General features: G+C 53.3%; 1 protein-coding gene across 4 annotated transcripts in view; it reads right to left on the bottom strand.

Annotated features, from left to right (window-relative positions):
* Window positions 1–16: 16 nt before the first annotated feature.
* NFRKB (nuclear factor related to kappaB binding protein) overlaps window positions 17–20,666 on the bottom strand; it is a 29,910-nt gene continuing 9,260 nt past the window's right edge. For 2 of the 4 annotated variants that reach the window (XM_073657449.1, XM_073657450.1), the window contains exons 2-26: window positions 20,272–20,410; window positions 19,570–19,771; window positions 19,021–19,148; window positions 15,673–15,847; window positions 15,497–15,601; window positions 15,086–15,159; window positions 14,540–14,624; window positions 13,891–14,077; window positions 13,655–13,763; window positions 13,208–13,334; window positions 13,044–13,109; window positions 12,894–12,973; window positions 12,768–12,811; window positions 12,182–12,242; window positions 11,825–11,999; window positions 11,633–11,739; window positions 11,295–11,418; window positions 11,129–11,208; window positions 10,421–10,635; window positions 10,074–10,338; window positions 9,593–9,853; window positions 8,639–9,313; window positions 8,221–8,327; window positions 7,606–7,774; window positions 17–469 (exon numbers count right to left, since the gene is read on the bottom strand). In XM_073657449.1, coding sequence (XP_073513550.1) covers window positions 344–469; window positions 7,606–7,774; window positions 8,221–8,327; window positions 8,639–9,313; window positions 9,593–9,853; window positions 10,074–10,338; window positions 10,421–10,635; window positions 11,129–11,208; window positions 11,295–11,418; window positions 11,633–11,739; window positions 11,825–11,999; window positions 12,182–12,242; window positions 12,768–12,811; window positions 12,894–12,973; window positions 13,044–13,109; window positions 13,208–13,334; window positions 13,655–13,763; window positions 13,891–14,077; window positions 14,540–14,624; window positions 15,086–15,159; window positions 15,497–15,601; window positions 15,673–15,847; window positions 19,021–19,148; window positions 19,570–19,771; window positions 20,272–20,400 — 3,876 coding nt within the window. In that variant the 5' untranslated portion in view covers window positions 20,401–20,410 and the 3' untranslated portion in view covers window positions 17–343. The remainder of the gene's footprint in view (window positions 470–7,605; window positions 7,775–8,220; window positions 8,328–8,638; window positions 9,314–9,592; window positions 9,854–10,073; window positions 10,339–10,420; window positions 10,636–11,128; window positions 11,209–11,294; window positions 11,419–11,632; window positions 11,740–11,824; window positions 12,000–12,181; window positions 12,243–12,767; window positions 12,812–12,893; window positions 12,974–13,043; window positions 13,110–13,207; window positions 13,335–13,654; window positions 13,764–13,890; window positions 14,078–14,539; window positions 14,625–15,085; window positions 15,160–15,496; window positions 15,602–15,672; window positions 15,848–19,020; window positions 19,149–19,569; window positions 19,772–20,271; window positions 20,411–20,666) is intronic. The other 2 variants (XM_073657451.1, XM_073657452.1) reach the window with 2 other exon arrangements.

Consider the following 20,666-nt stretch of genomic DNA (forward strand, 5'->3'; position numbering starts at 1 on the left):
ACTATGAAGCAGTCACACATTGATCCTTTCACAGCATCTTCTCTTGAATCTTAAATATATTTTACATTTACAAGCAAAAGGCAAATATATATTCATTTTTTTTTCACCATTTGCTGTTACAGCATAAAAACTTAAGTCCACACACACGTGACATCCGAGACTTCAGAGTCCTCCGCGTTCAGCAGGATCTGTACAGTTTCTGAGTCCGCACCATTCTCTGTCCCCTGCTGTTCTGGAAGGAGGCCATGCGGTCTGTGCCCACAGAGCTGACGCTCGATCGCACCCGTCCGCTGGACAGCACATGATGGCCGCACCCGGCTGTCACGATCCCAGTTTATTCCAGTCAATGAGGCTCTGGTGCTGGTTTTGGGGGAGGGGTGGTGGTCACTACAACCGTGGACACAGTCTTGGACGTGGCTGGGGTGGAGGCTGGCTGCAAATGTGTCGCAGGGACAGTCTGAATACGCACCTAGCGGAGAGAAGAATAAGCGTTACATTATACACAAAAATAAGACACTGCAAGAAGCTGCGGGAGCCCCTGTAATCACACAGGGGACCCGGAAAGCCATATATTTATAGAAACTGTCGCAGCTTGTAGTGGCTAAGGAACGTCTGATAACTAAGTAGCACTCACTCATTACTCCATCTTCTGCCTTTTGCTGAATTGCACAGGTGGAACATCACATATAAAACTGCTAAATTCACAACTTACATTCACCCCCTCCAAAGTAAGAGACCCGACAAGAGGGAAAAAAAGATGCGGTTATTCTGGGAATGATATTGAATATTTGTGACAAAATAAATCTACAACTGCTGATAGCACAAGCAGAAAGGAAATTGAGGTAGAAAACACCAAGGTTACTTACCGGTAGCCAGTTTTTCCAGAACCCATGACAGCACACCTGAGAGAGGATCCGCCCTTCGAGGACAGAAAACCATCTGAAATAAAAGGGCGGCACCTCTCCCCCGCTTCAGTTGGTTACAGAGCATTGAGAGGACCACCATAAAAAAGAGTTATATACAAAATCCAACACCACATCAAATAACGCCCAACAAATGTGCACACCCATATGGTGAGAAAGAAGGGGGGGGGGGGGAATATACGGGTGCTGTCATGGGTTCTGGAAAGTAACCTTGGTGTTTTTGCCTTCACCCATGACAGCACACCTGAGAGAATTTTGGAGAAAGAAACACCTTAGGGAGGGACCACTGCTTGCAGCACCCTTCTACCAAAGGTTAAGTCAGATAAGCAGGATAGATCCAAACGGTAGTGTTTGATGGTGATGACCATGTAGTGGCCTTACAGATCTGATCTATCGATACCTCTGCCAAGGTAGCCACGGCTCTGGTGGAGTGAGCCTTGATGCCGTCAGGGATCGGGGTGTTACTAGTCGTGTAGGCTTAGCAAATGGCCTCCCTAATCCATCTGGCTATAGTTGCTTTTGTCACCCCATAACCCTTCCTACTCCCCTGGAAGGCTACGAACAGGGATTGGCTACGTCTCCACTAGCTGGTTACTTTTATGTATTGTAATAGAGCCCTTCTAACGTCAAGGTTATGAAACTTTTGTTCCCCTGGGGTCTTCGGGTTGTTACAAAAGGAGGGCAGAACAATTTTCTTGAGCTCTATGAAACTTGAGCGCAACCTTAGGTCGGTAGGCTGGATCAGGCCTCTCCTCAAATATTTGTGTATATGAAGGATTTATGGATAGAGCCTGCAAATCACTCTACGGGCCGATGTTAAAGCTACCAAAATAATTGTTTTGGGAGTTATGTATTTTGCGGACAACTCCTGAACTGGTTCAGAGGGTTCCATAGTTAGGGCGTCAAGTACTAAATTCAGGTTCCATGGAGGAACTTTGGGTATTGAGACTGGCCTAGATCTACCACAAGACTTAATGAACCTTGTAATCCCATTTATTGGCTGCGAGGTTATGGTTATACTGCGCACCCAAGGCGGAAACCTGGACCTTAAGAGTACTGGTAGCCAGACCTAACTCAAACCCCTTCTGTAAGAACTCCAGGATGGAATTGGAGGTTTTTGGCTTAAAGGCTTTCCTAGGAAATCTAAAAATTTTCTCCATGTTCTACCATAGATTTTGGTGGTCATGGGCTTTCTACTTCTTAATAGACACTAAACCTGATGAAGAACCTTTGCCCCTCAATATTGCCCTCTCAAATTCCACGCTGCTAGGTGGAAACCCTTCACTTGAGAGTGGAATATTGGTCCCTGAGCCAGAAGGTCCGGGGTCTCCGGTAGAATCCATGGGTCTGATCGTGACATCATCCTCAAAAGGGAGAACCATGGTCTCTTTGGCCAGAAGGAGACTATGAGAATCACTCTCGCTTGATCCTTCCTGATCTTCCTCACCACCAGAGGTATCATAGCTATTGGAGGGGAAGGCATAGGCCAACTTGAAACTCCAAGGAATCTGGAGAGCATCTATTGCCAATGGGTTTCCCCCTTGGGTCTTGTGAGCAGAACTTCTCCACTTTCCTGTTTTTGTCGGCGAACAGATCTATCTCTGGTAGACCCCACAGCTGTACTATCTGATGGAATATACTGGGGTTCAGGGCCCATTCCCCTTGTCTCAACCAGTTGCGGCTTAGGAAGTCTGCTCTCGTGTTTTGTATGTCCAGTATACGTAGAGATAAAAGATTTAGCTCCGCTATTTGAAAAAGCCTGCCTACTGCTTCCAGAAGAGAATGAGATCTTGTCCCCCCCCCCGGTGGTTTAGGTGGGCCACAGTGGTTCTGTTGTCCGACATAACCCGAACATGACGACCCTGCAGTAAAGGGAGGAAGCCTCCTAAAGCGTTCCTCACCGCCCATAGCTCTTTTAGATTTGACGACCCCTTTTTCTCTAGGAATGACCAAGACCCTTGAATTATGTTATTTTCCAGGTGTGCGCCCCCACCCCGAGTTGCTTGCATCGGTCGTGATGATGTCTTGTACTGGTGTGTCCCACTGGACCCCTAAAAGATAAATTTGACCTGTCTATCCACCACAAGAGGGCATTCCTGGTTCGCAAGGAGAGATGTACCTTTCCTTCTAAATACCCTTTTGGCTGTGTGCCCACGTAGCGTTTTTCAAGCGTATATGCTGCGGAATTTCCGCAGCGTAAACGCTTGAAAAACGCATGTATATCCGCATCCCATGGTCCCCAATGGCATTCCGCAATGTCAATGCCCATGCTGCGGATTTTTCCGCAGCGTATATGCTGCAGTCCAAAATCCGCAGCATGTTCATTAATTTTGCGGAAGCGCAGCGGAATCAATGTGCGGATGGTACCCAAGTCTGGATGAGAGGAGACTCTCATCCAGACCTGGGTACCAAAGAACCTGTAAAAAAAAGAATAAAATAAAGTTTATACTTATCTTCTGATGTTTTCCCTCCGTCGCGCTGTTGTCTGAAGGACCTGCCACGTCATTGAGTCATGTGACCCACCACATGACTCAATGACGTCACCGCAGGTCCTGCACACAACAGCGTGAGCCGCTCAAGCCTCCGGACGGGGCAGAGAATGCATCAGAAGGTGAGTATAAAGTTTATTTTTTTATTTTTTACCATTCTGAACAAGTTGTCAAGCACTTTTCCAAGTGATGCTTGGAAAAGTGCTTGATAACCCGCATGCGGAAATGCATGCAAAGACGCCTCACAAACGCTTCTACCTGGCAGGAAAACCGCATGTAATATCCGCATGCGATTTTCCCGTCAGGGAGAAGCGTAAAAAATATGCTTCAGGTCCGCAACGTGGGCACATAGCCTTTAACAATCTTTGTGCTGATAAAGATTTCCCTCTGAAGGTTTCTTGTGTGAAATTGGGCCCACTTGACTGCCGGCATGCAAGATGTTAGAGTACCTAGCAGGGACAAAGCCTTTCTTAAAGGACATGTCTGGGGTGAGTATGGCTGCCGAGACCAAATTTGTGACTTTGTCTATTTTGCTGTCGGGTAGAAGACAAGTCTGACACTCGGAGTTTAGAGTAAACCCCAGAAAGGCCTGGACCCTTGCGGGTTCTAGCCTTGATTTTTGGGTATTGACCCATCCAGCCTAAGTTCTACAAGACAGCCATGACTTGATTCAGTTGTGAAATACAGTGGCTCTCCGAATTCCCAACTATAAGGATGTCGTCCAGATATGGTATTATGAATGCGGAGAATGGCTGTCACCTTGGCCATCAGCTTGGTGAATACCCTTGGAGCAATCGACAACCCGAAGGGAAGAGCTTGGAACTGAAAGTGTCTGCAACTCCCTTGGATGTAAAGAGAAACCCTTAGATACTTCTGATGATCTGGGTGAATTGGGACGTGATAATACGCGTCTTTGAGATCTATCACTGCCCTAAAGCAATTGCGAAAAAGAAGCTTTATTGTTGACTTTATCGATTCCATTTTGAACGTATGGTCGTCTACAAATCGGTTGAGGCCTTTTAGATTTATAATAGGTCTGAACGAACTGTCCGTTTTTTTTAGAAAGAGATGGGAATAAAATCCCCTTCCTTTTTGACTGACCGGTACCTCGCATAGCACTTGCTTGTTCAACAGGTTCAAGATCTCCGATTCTAGGGCCAGCTGTTCATCTGGGGATATTCTTACAGGAGTTATCACAAACGAGCGGAGAGGCTGCTGAAGGAATTGAATCCTTAGTCCATCTCTCACTATGTTGACGACCCAGGGACTGGAGGAAATGTTTTCCCAGGCCTGAAAAAATTGAGAAAGTCTTCCTCCAACTTGTAGCCTGGCGTCATTGTGGAGGGACCCCCAAACGCATATCTGGACTCTTTCTTGTTCTTAAAATCCCACTTTCTTTTTCCTCCCGGGGGGGGGCGACCTCTACTAAATTTCCCCCTCTGGCGTCCGTCAAAAACTCAGGGAACCTTCCTTTTTTTTGTCACTCGCTTTCTCAAGGACATCGTCCAATTTTTCTGCCAAAGAGAAATTGGCCGTCACAGGGGATAGAACACAGTCTAGACTTTGATTGTAAGTCCCCAGGACATCCCTTGAGCCACAGAGCTCGTCTAGTTTGATAGACCAGCCGACCGAGCTGCCAGTTTTACAGAGTCGGCAGAGGTATCTACTAGGACGGCAGCCGCACCATGTAATAGGGGGAGGCTGCCTAGAATTTTTTGTCTTGAGGTCTTTCAGCTGATCTTCCAACTGCTGTAGCCATACCATAAGGGAACGAGCGGTACATGTTCCTGCAATGGCCGGCTTTAGACCTCCTGCTGCAGATTCCCAAGTATGCTTTAAAAAAGGTACCCGCCTTCTTGTCTAAGGGGTCTCTAAGTACCCCTGAAGTCTTCAAGAGGGAGTGCCGATCTTTTTGATGATCTAGACACCGCAGCGTCAATTTTTGGCACCTTGTCCCAGTTTTCAGAGTCCTTTAGGTCAAAGGGATACTTCCTCTGAGGATGAAGGCAAGGCTCCTACTTTCTCAGGCTTCCTCCATTCTCTATTGATAAGTGCGTTCACCGGGAAGGTGCGTTTCTTCTTTTTTTCTAACCCTGCAAACATGATGTCTTCTAGGGACTTAATGGATTTATCTTCCTTTAACCCCATAGTGGTTCTAACAGCCTTTACCAATTTATCTGTGTCTTCTATAGGGAAGCATGGTCTCCCCCCTCTATCACTGTCTGAAGAGGATGAGGATGAGACCCCACTACGACACTGTCCATCCGATAACAGAGGAGTCAGAAGAAGGATCAGATAGGATTTTTCTTCTTTTCCTCAAAATTGTTTTAAGGGAACCCTCTACTTCCGATCTGATGACAGACCCGAGGCTAGCTGCAAAATCCGGGGTACCCTCACAAATAGTTTTCTGAATGCAGTCCCGGGCAGAGCTCCTTCTGCCAGTCTATCGCTAGCGGGAATCTGCATATGGCACATTCCCTGTTCCGCTTCTTGGCGGTAACTTTCCTGGGCTCCTCCTGGTGATTTAAACACACAATAGGAGTCCCATTAGCAAATATATCTAGTGACATTCACGAAGATCACTCACCCCGCCACTGCGGAGACACCGGAATTGAAGACTGTTTCAGGATACGCGACGCATCCCTCCTGGAGACCTGAGAAGCTTTACCCCTCTGACTGGGACGACTGCTGCTCCTTCCGCTGGACCCTCTAGACCGGCGAGCAGACGGAGGTGGTGATGAAGGTGGTAGCGACTGTGGCTGTGGCGAAAGCTGCTGCTGCTCTATGTCAGACATTATGTCGGGACTTTGAGCAGTGTTCTGACCCCAGGTGTGCCTTTAAATAGGGAGATGGGCTGGGTCAGCCACCTCCATGTCCCTGCGGTCTCCTTCCGGTGAGTAGCCACTCCCTCCTGGCTGCCGTATACAGGGCGCCGCCATCTTTCTTCCAGCGCCACCCTCGAGGCACGCCCTACCCAACGAGCTCCGCGCCATGACGTCAGAGGCACATGCGGTCACTTCTGGTTACATAGGCGGCTGGAGGAGGGCGGCGCGGCGGTGTACAGAAGCCCAGGACCTCTGCACCGCCTGTGCCACAGGTCCCCGGGGAACCTGAAGGCCGGCGCCACGGACAAGGGCCCGCTCTTCCAGCACCGGGACAGGCCTGGGTAAGAATCTTCAGCATGACAGCCGCCTGATACTTCATGAGAATTCCCATCAAGGACAGGAAACCAACTGAAGCGGGGGAGAGGTGCCGCCCTTTTATTTCAGATGGTTTCCTGTCCTCGACAGGGCCTCTCTCTCAGGTGTGCTGTCATGGGTGAAGGGAAAATGCTTTACACATCTGATTTCCTTCAAGTATACCCCCGTCCTCAGATTTATGTCTTATAGCAGGTTTGTCTATACTGTAGTCACGTTTGTTCTTGATTCATGTACGGTTTTGCCTTGTTAAAAATTTTCAATAAACATTTGCATTTGAAAATTCTATATAAAATCAGATTCAAAGGAAAGCGCAAGTGTCATAACATTGGTGCAAAATCTGTCATTAGTAACAAATGTGCACCAATGTTATTAACAAAAAAACGTTCAATAGAAAGAAACCCCCTAAAAAAAAAATCACCCACACAGTGGTAATCCGCAGCTCCATACTGATTAATCTGGAAGACAAGAAGTTGTGTTCGTCGTCGCGGCTTTGACGCCACAGAGAGCGCAGCAATCACTCACACTGTGCCGGGCGGTCACGCAGCCGCCGATCACAGCACGCTCACTCCGTACTGCCGACTGTTCACTGCCCCGCTAACGCTCTGGTGACCGGTAGGGGGACAGCTGCGGGGAGAATATAACCTCATTGCCCCAATACAACAGCACTTCTGATCAGACCACGGCTCTGATGTTTCAGCTGCAGTTATATACAGGTTTTTTTTGTGATTAGGTTCCTTATAAATAGACGGCGACCATCACAGTCTGCTGGTGTGTGTGAGCTGGCACTACCGTCCCGCTATAGGCATCCTAATCCCAGTTCTCCGGCAGCGGCTTTGTGGACGTCACACAGAGAACGTCCAGCAGTCACTGATATTTGCTGCGGAGCGTCCGGGAATACAGAGGCGCCGGCTACAATATCATAGGTCCTGACTGCTTTCTAATGAAGTGGAAACAAATAAAACATCCGTCCAACCCCACAGGTCGTCATTTCACCTGCAGCGGCCGGTGGCGTCCAGCAATCCCTCGTACCTGCGTGGTCTGTCCCTGCTGCAGCTGCTGCAGTTGCTGAGTGGTCAGGAAACTGACAGGTTTGTTCCCGGCGATGAGCTTGGTCCCTGCTGGCACGGTGGTCAGGATGATATTCCGCCCCAGTCCACTGATACTAAAGAGAAACGCACAGATGAGAACATCTCCCTCCCACTATAGAGCCGCCATATAAACCTCCGCTCGCCGCCCGACCACAGCACCAGATCTGCAGCAGTACCGGCATTCTGCTCATGGGACAAAAAAACTCCAAAATCCCAGGGCTGCTGAACCCCCCACCCCCAGTATTACTAGCGCTGACGCTCTGGTGGTCTCTGCCATTCTTTGTTCCCTTCCCTACACCCATGCACCCACAGACCACTGCAGCCAATCAATGGCATCAGGCGTAAGCTTAGCAAAGGCCATGGATTGCCTGCTGTACAAGACCACCGAGGCCAGGGATCGGCTGCTGCAAGAGACCTTCCTGCCGTAGTAATAGATCGCATACATCCCAGTTCACATCTATCGTTCCATGGTGGCAGTGTCTCACGGACATCACCGGTGACAGACGCCGACGTCACTTACTTGGCTCCCAAGTTGCCTTTGATAATCGGCGCAGTCACCACGCTCTTCCCTTTCATGGGCTGACCGAGCACAGAGAGCGGCACCGTGATCCTCGCCGGAAGCTTGCCCTAAAAAAAAAAGAGAAGATTGTAAAAACAGGAAATGGATGAGATTATTACTCCCTATAATCGGTAACCTCCGCGCGTTTACCGACGTCGAGTCCCTGTTATCCATCACCGGCCAAGTAATCTCTGATTAATCTTTAGATTTGCCATGAAAGCTTCCGGTTTGCGCCCAGCTTTCCCAGAATCCAGAATGGAAACGCTGCAGCTCCGGCCATTTAATACTTAACTTTGCAGATCTGCCAGTAATGAGCTTGGTAAATCCTTGCCATGGTGGGCATCGGGAGCCCTGTGCCCCCCCCACACCTAGATCTCACCTGCTGAGTTGTGACCGGAATCTGCCGTACGGTGGCGCCAGCTGCTCCCACAGAGACTCCGGCCAGAGGTTTATTTCCAGCGCTGGTCACGGACGTTAGGCTGACGGTATTAGCGGTGTGAACAGGGCTGACCACGGTGGTGGAGGACACCACCGGCTTAGCAGTCACAGTAATGCTCTGAGCGGCTGCGGCCTTTGGAGGAACGACGCCGAGTCCTTGCACGATCCGTATGGTGGTGGCAGGTTTAGTGTCAGCACAAGTTGTGGATTTGCTTTTGTGATCGGCGACAGACATCCCCAGCGCCGGCATAAGTCTAAACCCAGAACTACTGGCCTCCGCGGGTTTAACATCAGGGGTGACTTTGATAGTCGCAGGCGCTGGAGGGGACGGGGAGGATGGGGTCGACGTCATCTGGAGGAGGCTTTTGCTGTTGCAAGATGCAGAGGAGGCAGAAAAAAGTTCTTGCGACAACTTTACGGCGGTAACCTGGGACTTGGCCAATGTGGCCATCATGTCAGGCGTGATGCGTAAAATAGTCTGACCCTTTGCATCGGTGGTGATGGACGACGGAGGAAGACGAAGCACATCCTTGCCCTGTATCCGCAGATTGGTGGTGGACAGAGGAAGACTGGAGGCGGACTGGGATTTCATGGCAAGTTGTCCAGACAGCGCCACCTGGTGGTGAAGAGGAGGAATAACCAGTAAGCACAGTGATCAGAGACACCAGGATCCCATTTATTATCGCACATTAAGGCCGTGTTCACACCCAGCAGTTACACTGAAGTGTATTTACAAAGCTGTATTCATGTAAAGGGAACTAAAACATGCGATCGTCCTGGCACGTGTACACACAGAGCTGAGAACAACGGCTCGAGGATGGCAATGCCCCGGGTGGAGTTGAACCAATATCCCCAGCGACATCTCCCCACATGGGAGCAGCGGCCCCGTCGTTACCTGTTTCAGGATGCTTTGGCCGGTGATGCTCTGCAGGATGGTCGGAGCCGTCCCAACAGGAGAACTGACCGCCGGCTTGGGAGAGACGACAGAAGAGGCCAAAGTTGTCACAGCAATCCCTGCGTGAGTTGTCAGCGGGGCCCCGGGACGCGGGATGGCAACAGCCGGTGGGGCCCCGGGGCGCGGGATGGCAACAGCCGGCGGGGCCCCGGGGCGCGGGGCGGCAGCTGCCGGCGGAGCCTTCACTGGCATAGTCACTACCTACATTAACAGAGACGGTAAGAAGAATGGGGGCAGTAACCCTGTAATGTGGGGGGGAAGAGACCCTGTACCCATGAAATGCAGGGATGGACCCTGTAACCCAGGGTTGGGGACTCTGCACCTTTGTAGTGCTGGGGGGAGAGACCCTGTAATGCAGGGGAGGGGACTCTGTGCCCCCTGTCACGTGGGGGGACGCGGCCCCTGTCTGCATATAACTTACCTGCGTGATCCCCTTGCTGACAGAGGATGTGACCGGCAATCTGATGTGAGACACTGCCGGGGAGAGCGGCTGTGATACAATGGCCGGTGATGGCGCGGGGGTGACTGGAGCGGGAGCGGTCACAATTCTCATTTGGGGGATTGCTGGGGCGGTGGACAGAGACGTCCTTACAGGTCCAGGGGTCACGGTGGTCACCTGGCTGGTTGCCGGAGGGGTCAGTAATGTGCTGAGCTGAGGTATGGTAGGAGAAGACACCAGGAGAACGCTGCAGGAGACAGGACACCATCAACTCCAATCACAGTCAAAACGAGAGGTAACAGCCACCCGGGGGTCCGCAGGGCTCTTACCTCTGACTAGGTTTCGGGGACTCGGTGATGCCGCTGGTAATGATTTTGCTGACGGCTGCAGATGTGGTTGGGGATAATGGTATTGTTGGAAGAGCCGGAGTAGTGGGAGTGCTGGGGGTCCCAGGGGTCGGGGGCAAGCTGCACTCACCCAGGGTCAGTGGTCCCGGGTCTGGGGTACCCCCGCTCTTCACTGAAAACTCCTTATTGATTGACTTCTGATAAAACAAAGCAAATGTCCCTGTATGAACTCATCTGTACATGGAGCCGGCGCCGGACTCCACGGTTCAGGCTCAAAAAATCACAAAGGACCGTTCTGCATGTGACGCCTCCAACTCACTGTAGCAGGCTGGTAACCATGATAAACAATGGGTTACTAGGTGCGCGTGTGCCCCTAGTAACCCGATGTTTACCATGGTTACCAGCCTGCTCCTGCTTCAGCAAGCTGGTAACCAGGAGCAGGACATCGTGGAAAGATTCTTTCCACGATGTCGCTGCTCCCCTGATCGTTGGTGATCCTGCCTGTTTGACAGCTCACCAGCGACCACATAGCGACGCAGCAACGATCCCTGACAGGTCGTATCGTTGTCGGGATCGTTGCAGCGTCGCCAAGTGTGACGGGGCCTTTATATAAGCCCCCAGTTGCCCCCCGCTGTGGGAAGTAGTAGCCAGAACCAGCAGAAAGCCGACGCCTTAGGGTTAGGTACATACGATCTTGGACGGGGTCTTCGGCTTCTGCTGCAGCGCTTTCTTGGCTTTGGCCGCAGCCGCCTGAGCCTGGTGGATCCTCTCTGTAAGATGAAACATGAGCACGTAGGATCAGACACCACTCGGGGGGGGTGGGTTTTCTGCAGAAAACTCGGGGTAAAATCCTTACCAAACTCTTCCTCGCTGCGGTCTCGGTGGAGGTAGATCCAGAGCTTGCGACCAATGTCGTATTTCACGCAGGGATCCTTCTCGTAGTGCAGCCGGTCCAGAGCTCCGCTCACCACAGTGTTAACCTGACAACGAGGCCAAGGGGCAAGATGACCGCACGGGGGCAAGTGACCCGCACCCAGAACGTTACGGCGGGGACTAAGGTCATGTAAGGAGTGTGACGTCAGGGGCCCACAGGTCATGTGAGACCCCTGGACGCCTCACCATTGACGTCCCGCCTGCAGATCTACCCCCGCGCTCATGTACGTGTCTCATCAGTAATGGCTGCACATAACTCACCTGAGCACTGGTAACGTCCGGCGCGAGGAACTGGGAGTCTTTCAGCAGCTCACAGATTTCCGCACGTGTCCCTTCTCCATTAGGGAGTCGGGCGGCAGCATCTCGCACTGGTGGAAAGAAGGAGCGGTAACACCGAGACCTTCGCCACCAATTACACACCTCCTATGATCCCCCACAATCATTACCGCTCACCGAGAGAAAGGATGGTGACGTAAGCCGGCCGGTCAGAGCGCAGCAGAGAATGCTCTCGCGCTTTATTCAGTGATGTCTCCTTGTCAAATACGCCCTTCACAGGACCCACAACCGACTCGAAGCCGTGCATGCGGAAAGTGAAGGCCTTGTGGGGCTGCAGATAACGGTGACGCTCCTGAGAAACGGGAAACAAAAGAAAGCGGTAACCAGACGACAGCAACAAAAGGAGGAAATCAAGAAGGATCACACAATGCAAACAGGACCGGAGGCAATAGTGGGGGGTCTACAGCCGTGGCCCCCCCAGGAGGAGGATGCAGAGACCCCCCTCACACCCCGAGGGATGACGCATTGTCTCACCTGCTCCTGGAAGATCCGCTTCTCATCCCCAGAACTGGGCCGCACAATGTAATCAGTCCTCCTAAAATATCAACACCACGGTATAAGGTACAAGACACTGCTGCGTCGGGCCCCCGATCCACATGCGGAGCCCATGCCCTTGCGGAGTCGGCTGTGCCCCCCCCGATCCACATGCGGAGCCCACGCCCTTGCGGAGTCGGCTGTGCCCCCCCCCCCCCCCCCCGATCCACATGCGGAGCCCACGCCCTTGCGGAGTCGGCTGTGCCCCCCCCCCCCCCCGATCCACATGCGGAGCCCACGCCCTTGCGGAGTCGGCTGTGCCCCCCCCCGATCCACATGCGGAGCCCACGCCCTTGCGGAGTCGGCTGTGCCCCCCCCCGATCCACATGCGGAGCCCACGCCCTTGCGGAGTCGGCTGTGCCCCCCCCCCGATCCCCATGCGGAGCCCACGCCCTTGCGGAGTCGGCTGTGCCCCCCCCCCCGATCCACATGCGGAGCCCACGCCCTTGCGGAGTCGGCTGTGCCCCCCCCCCCGATCCCCATGCGGAGCCCACGCCCTGTGATACGCGGTGACGGCTTTACTTACACTCTGGGGACCGGCGTTGCGATGTCGGCGAGCTCATCGTTTTCCTGGAGAAGACATCAAACCCAGAGAATATCAGAATGAGAGACATTAGCCCTCCATGGGCCACAATCTCTAATATCCTCTCACCTTGGACAATATATGATCCTTCGTCTCCAGCCAGAGGTGGAACAGAGCCACGAGCTCCTTCTCCGAGTCACCGGGGGGCCCTGAACAAACACCCAGAAAGTCAGAGCTCCATTCACTGCCACAGCAGGACGAGGAGGCGCAGGGACTCACCGAGACATCGCCACTGCTGCGTCTTCTCCTTTAATTCCACATATGGAATGAAACCAGACAACGTTCCTGAGAAAACAATGAATCGTTCCTGAACATCTCCTCTGTTCTCAGCAGCCGCAGAGCATCGCACATCCCCCGGCCCCCCGTGGACTGCCTGGACTCACCTTTACTGTCCGCACCGAGATACATGAGGGCTGAATGCACCAAGTCGCACCAGTTGGGCACAGCGGAGAACCAGCTGTTCAGGGTGCTGGCGGGCGACGACTGCCAGTGCGATACCTTCTCCTCCAACTGCAAAACAAATCATCATCATCATCATCATCATCATCATCACACCGGACGACGCTGCAGTCCTATGCAAACAAAGCTCAGCAGGCCTCTGACACTTTCTCAATGTTAATCTCTGCTCCCCATCACTGGCTGGGACCCTTGTTTTTACCTTCAGCAGCTAAAACCCTAAAAAAGTCCTAATGATTTATATATAGAAATCCAACTACAGCAAAAAAAAGGGAACTCCAGGGCTGCAATGTGACTCCACAGCGCCCCCAGAGGTGAAAGGTCTGACTCGTAATAGAAGATCATCTGACAGAAGAGTCATGTCTGCCACTTACCAGCATGAGACTGCAGGGGCCCTCCACCACCAGAATATCCAGCAACAGGGAGAAGAAGCTGGCCGAGATCTCATTGAACAGTAATGGCGGCTTCACGTCATCAATGGGTCTGCACAACAACAAGAAGAGAACGATGAAGACAAGAAGGGCCGGAGCTGCCATCAGCGTCCGACAGAGAACGTCCCGAGGCCGGAAATACACAAATCTGCAGCGACAACGAGGAGGACGGGACTCACTCTTCCTTCACTGCAGTCAGGGGGACGGGGGCAGAAGAGTCGCTGGGCAGCAGCGCCGGCATCATGTCCGCTTCTTCCGGGGCATCGGGGTAATCATCCGGCTCCGTCTTTATAGGTTTCATCTTCTTTTTTTTCCTTTCATCTCGTTCTTTTACTCTTCTCTTCATATTGGCCAAATCAAAGAGCGCTGAAGAACCACGAGCTTAGATCAGAAACCAACGCTCACAGGAACAAAGAATTAATCCTGAGCTACATCCTGTATTATACTCCAGAGCTGCACTCACTATTCTGCTGGTGCAGTCACTGTGTACATACATTACATTACTGATCCGGAGTTACCTCCTGTATTATACTCCAGAGCTGCACTCACTATTCTGCTGGTGCAGTCACTGTGTACATACATTACATTACTGATCCTGAGTTACATCCTGTATTATACTCCAGAGCTGCGCTCACTATTCTGCTGGTGCAGTCACTGTGTACATACATTACTGATCCCGAGTTACCTCCTGTATTATACTCCAGAGCTGCACTCACTATTCTTAAGATCTGCTGTAAATGATAAGCATTATGTATGTGGCGATCTTCTGTTGCAGGGGTCTTCGGCTGAGGACCCCACTATATCCTGACTTAAGATGCTGTCTGTTACCTGCCAGAGAATTTTTCCTGCCGGCATTAACCCGAGTCATGATGTCATTCATGGTCACGTCGTCCGTCATGAGATCCGGATGATCCTGCATCAGAAGCGGGAGGTTACATGATGAACGATCACAGGTGGTCTGTGGCCCCATCACTCTATTGGGGGTCCTGTGACTGGACAATGTAATGGACGTCGTGCGGAGCTGCTATCGTCTATCACTGCCTGCCGGGGCCCCGGATGAGGACTGGGCCCGGGCCCATCATTATGAATCCTATTATTGGGATCTCTGCTGATCATCACTAAACAATCCGTGTGCGGATCAGACAAAGGAATATTTCCATTCACTGACAGCAAACAGATGAGGGAACAGTCAGCCGTCACCTGCTGTAAATATGGAGCACAGCCTCACTTTACAGCTATATGGTGCCTGCAACGAAGAGGAGTCAGGGGGGGGAGGTGGGGACGCGGCTGCACTGAATACAGGGGTCTAGGTGGGTGATAGGGGGGGGGGACGCGACCCATTTATCTAGGATCGCGGCTTCCCCGCTCACTTACCGGCTGGTGTTTCCGCTTCTCCCTGTGTTTCCGCAGCAGCAGCTTCAAGTCGCGCTCCGTCAGCTCAACCTTATCTTCAATAGAAAGAAATAAGGAGATTAAAGGGATTGTTCCCACCTGGGCTTAAAGGGGGGTGTTCCTGATGTCACTGACAGCGCTGCAGCCGATCATTGGGCTCAGAGTGGAACATCGCGTCTACACTGGAGCGTCACGGGGAACGGCAAGTGCAGCGAAGGACGAATTATAGTTCAAAAGGAGCGACCCCTATAAGATCTCCAGATGGGAACACGACTGCAGCCGCGCCCCAAACCCATAGCAGCCGCGCCCCAAACCCATAGCAGCCGCGCCCCAAGCCCATAGCAGCCGCGCCCCAAACCCATAGCAGCCGCGCCCCAACCACGCACCACTCACCTGCAGTCTTCATGTCCTGGGTGGAGAGCGTAGGGACTGAGCGAAGAGGAACAGCAGCTCCGGGGGTCTGGGTGGTGGGAGACCCCGGAGACCAGGAGGTCAAATCTAAACAGAAGGGTAAAAGCTTCATTACATCTGCAGCGTGCGAGCGACGGCCGCAGCTTCCGGATCCGCACCTTCCTCTTCAGTGGACAGATTGGTGTCTCCGCACTCCTCCTTCACCTCCCGCAGGACCTTCAGGTATCGCCGCTGTGCGCGCCTCTCTCTCCCCTCAGGTGAGTTTCGCAGTGAGCCCGGCCTCCTCTTCATCACCAGGTCTGGACCTTTCTTCCTTGAAGTATCTAGAAGTTCCTACAAACAACACAGAAACATAGAGAGAGGTGGGGAGGAGACCCACATAGGAGGATGGGTGATGATGATGGAGGAGGAGGATGGGTGATGATGATGGAGGAGGAGGATGGGTGATGATGATGGAGGAGGAGGATGGGTGATGATGATGGAGGAGGAGGATGGGTGATGATGATGGAGGAGGAGGATGGGTGATGATGATGGAGGAGGAGGATGGGTGATGATGATGGAGGAGGAGGATGGGTGATGATGATGGAGGAGGAGGATGGGTGATGATGATGGAGGAGGAGGATGGGTGATGATGATGGAGGAGGAGGATGGGTGATGATGATGGAGGAGGAGGATGGGTGATGATGATGGAGGAGGAGGATGGGTGATGATGATGGAGGAGGAGGATGGGTGATGATGATGGAGGAGGAGGATGGGTGATGATGATGGAGGAGGAGGATGGGTGATGATGATGGAGGAGGAGGATGGGTGATGATGATGGAGGAGGAGGATGGGTGATGATGATGGAGGAGGAGGATGGGTGATGATGATGGAGGAGGAGGATGGGTGATGATGATGGAGGAGGAGGATGGGTGATGATGATGGAGGAGGAGGATGGGTGATGATGATGGAGGAGGAGGATGGGTGATGATGATGGAGGAGGAGGATGGGTGATGATGATGGAGGAGGAGGATGGGTGATGATGATGGAGGAGGAGGATGGGTGATGATGATGGAGGAGGAGGATGGGTGATGATGATGGAGGAGGAGGATGGGTGATGATGATGGAGGAGGAGGATGGGTGATGATGATGGAGGAGGAGGATGGGTGATGATGATGGAGGAGGAGGATGGGTGATGATGATGGAGGAGGAGGATGGGTGATGATGATGGAGGAGGAGGATGGGTGATGATGATGGAGGAGGAGGATGGGTGATGATGATGGAGGAGGAGGATGGGTGATGATGATGGAGGAGGAGGATGGGTGATGATGATGGAGGAGGAGGATGGGTGATGATGATGGAGGAGGAGGATGGGTGATGATGATGGAGGAGGAGGATGGGTGATGATGATGGAGGAGGAGGATGGGTGATGATGATGGAGGAGGAGGATGGGTGATGATGATGGAGGAGGAGGATGGGTGATGATGATGGAGGAGGAGGATGGGTGATGATGATGGAGGAGGAGGATGGGTGATGATGATGGAGGAGGAGGATGGGTGATGATGATGGAGGAGGAGGATGGGTGATGATGATGGAGGAGGAGGATGGGTGATGATGATGGAGGAGGAGGATGGGTGATGATGATGGAGGAGGAGGATGGGTGATGATGATGGAGGAGGAGGATGGGTGATGATGATGGAGGAGGAGGATGGGTGATGATGATGGAGGAGGAGGATGGGTGATGATGATGGAGGAGGAGGATGGGTGATGATGATGGAGGAGGAGGATGGGTGATGATGATGGAGGAGGAGGATGGGTGATGATGATGGAGGAGGAGGATGGGTGATGATGATGGAGGAGGAGGATGGGTGATGATGATGGAGGAGGAGGATGGGTGATGATGATGGAGGAGGAGGATGGGTGATGATGATGGAGGAGGAGGATGGGTGATGATGATGGAGGAGGAGGATGGGTGATGATGATGGAGGAGGAGGATGGGTGATGATGATGGAGGAGGAGGATGGGTGATGATGATGGAGGAGGAGGATGGGTGATGATGATGGAGGAGGAGGATGGGTGATGATGATGGAGGAGGAGGATGGGTGATGATGATGGAGGAGGAGGATGGGTGATGATGATGGAGGAGGAGGATGGGTGATGATGATGGAGGAGGAGGGATGGGTGATGATGATGGAGGAGGAGGATGGGTGATGATGATGGAGGAGGAGGATGGGTGATGATGATGGAGGAGGAGATGGGTGATGATGATGGAGGAGGAGGATGGGTGATGATGATGGAGGAGGAGGATGGGTGATGATGATGGAGGAGGAGGATGGGTGATGATGATGGAGGAGGAGGATGGGTGATGATGGATGAGGAGGAGGATGGGTGATGATGATGGAGGAGGAGGATGGGTGATGATGATGGAAGGAGGAGGATGGGTGATGATGATGGAGGAGGAGGATGGGTGATGATGATGGAGGAGGAGGATGGGTGATGATGATGGAGGAGGAGGATGGGTGTGATGATGAGGGAGGAGGATGGGTGATGATGATGGAGGAGGGGATGGGTGATGATGATGGAGGAGGAGGATGGGTGATGATGATGGAGGAAGGAGGATGGGTGATGATGATGGAGGAGGAGGATGGGTGATGATGATGAGGAGAGGAGGGGTTGATGGATGATGGAGGAGGAGATGGGTGATGATGATGGAGGAGGAGGATGGGTGATGATGATGGAGGAGGAGGATGGGTGATGATGATGGAGGAGGAGGATGGGTGATGATGATGGAGGAGGAGGATGGGTGATGATGATGGAGGAGGAGGATGGGTGTGATGATGGAGGAGGAGGATGGGTGATGATGATGGAGGAGGAGGATGGGTGATGATGATGGAGGAGGAGGATGTGAGGGGAGAGTGATGATGGAGGAGGAGGAGGGTGATGATGATGGAGGAGGAGGATGGGTGATGATGATGAGGAGGAGGATGGGTGATGATGATGGAGGAGGAGGATGGGTGATGATGATGGAGGAGGATGGGTGATGATGATGATAAAGAAGGGGCGGGGGAGAGACAGGAGCCGCACAGAGAGAGGGCGGGGGGAGGAGACCGCCAGCGGGAGGAGACCCGCACAGAGAGAGGGCGGGGGAGGAGACCCGCACAGAGGCCGCATAGAGAGAGGGGGGGGGCGACGAGGGCGACCCGCATAGAGAAGGAGGCGACCCGCCATAGAGAAGGAAGGGGGGGGGCGACCCGCATAGAGAAGGAAAGGGGGGCCCTCAGAAGGAGGGGGGGGGGGACCCGCATACAGAAGGAAGGGGGGGGGGGCGACCGCATACAGAAGAAAGGGGGGGGGGCGAGGGCGACCCGCCATAGAGAAGGAAGGGAGGGGGGGGGCGACCCGCATAGAGAAGGAAGGGGGGGGGGGGGAGAGAGAGACCCGCATAGAGAGGGAAGGGGAGGAGGCGACCCGCATAGAGAAGGGTAGCCCCTACCCGCTTCCCGACACGAGGGCAGATGGCACACTACCTTCCTGGATGCCAGAATTTGCTTCAGTAAGTTGTGGAAATACTGCTGCTGAGACGTCAGGTATCGCTTGTATTGGGACTTCAGACACAGCTGCCGATACTTCACCACCTCCGGGTTTAGGTGACCGTCTGACAGGTAAGATAATAGTGAGAACATGGAAACAAGACAAGTGCCAGACACTCCCGGAGCACCCTCCCAGTGCCGGAGCCCCCTACACCCGCGGAGCACCCTCACAGTGCCGGAGCCCCCCTACACCCACGGAGCACCCTCACAGTGCCGGAGCCCCCTACACCCGCGGAGCACCCTCACAGTGCCGGAGCCCCCCTCCCCCCTACACCCGCGGAGCACCCTCACAGTGCCGGAGCCCCCTCCCCCCTACACCCGCGGAGCACCCTCACAGTGCCGGAGCCCCCCTCCCCCGCGGAGCACCCTCACAGTGCCAGAAAGTAAGTAAAGATCTTGAAAGCAGAGTAAATCGGACCCTCAACAAGGCGGAGAGCTGGCATTCTACAATGATCTGCATTTATTATGCTGCGGAGCTGAACTCACCCCTGAAGAGCCTCTGGGCAGTGTGCAGAGGATTCCCAAAGCGCAAGTTCTCGCCCCTGAAGAGGTTCTGCAGCGCCCGCTCCTGCTGCTCCACATTGTTCTCTGGGAAGGATGGAAGAAACTGGCGCAGATGCTCCCGCTGCGAGTCCGACAAGACGTTCTGCCACGTGTCCATGCTGACCACATCAAAGAAGAGCTCCGGCTGGAAGGAGAAGAGGGAACCCAGGGATCACTCCCATCATCCGTCCAAGGAGCACAGTAACCAAAGACAACCAGGAGGTACAATCCCCCCCCATCAACCACTGCTGTCGGATCAGGCAGCCCCCGACTGACAAGAGGAGAGGCGATAGCCTCTTACTAATCATAGAAGAAAGCAGCGTCTGCTGGAGGAATGAAGATCCCCCACTGCCCGTGACGTGTACTGCAGCAACCCTGCGGAGTCACCCAGGTGTCAATGACATACTGACAACACATCCGGACAAATGACTTTTCACAGCGGAGGGTCCGTCTACAGCGGGCGCGCAGCAAGCACTGCATCCTCTTCACTGACAGCAAGCAGAGATCTTTAAAACCGTTTGAAAGTTAATTACTTTGTTGTAGGTTTGCCCATACACTGCTGGGGGTTGTAGTAGCAGGGACTGGGGTGCAGAGGGTTGGTATATACTCCTCAGGACGAGGTAAATAGATATATATTGTGCTTACATCCTCCAGCAGATCTTCAGGAAGACTGACCCTCGTCCCTCCCAGCAGGCACGGCTCCAGGACCCCCGACCCACTGCTGTCCAGGCACGGCCCCAGAGGATCGGACAGCATCGCCTCCAGGGAATCCATGTCTGCTTAACTGGGGGGACAGAGAATACATGGGAGGGGGCACTCACAGCCCTGCTCCTCTCCCTCCTCACCTCGGTGGGGCGTCTCCTCTCCCTCCTCACCTCGCGGGGGCGTCTGACGGACCTCTCCTAGGTGTGGGGGGGGGGGACGGACCTCTCCTAGGTGGGGGGGGGGGACCTCTCCTCTCCTAGGTGGGGGGGGGGGACCTCTCCTCTCCTAGGTGGGGGGGGGACGGACCTCTCCTCTCCTAGGTGGGGGGGGGGACG

This window comes from Phyllobates terribilis, unplaced genomic scaffold (assembly GCF_046119375.1).
Source record: "Phyllobates terribilis strain yellow unplaced genomic scaffold, ASM4611937v1 Scaffold_12__6_contigs__length_324123572, whole genome shotgun sequence".
Taxonomy (NCBI): Eukaryota; Metazoa; Chordata; class Amphibia; order Anura; family Dendrobatidae; genus Phyllobates; species Phyllobates terribilis.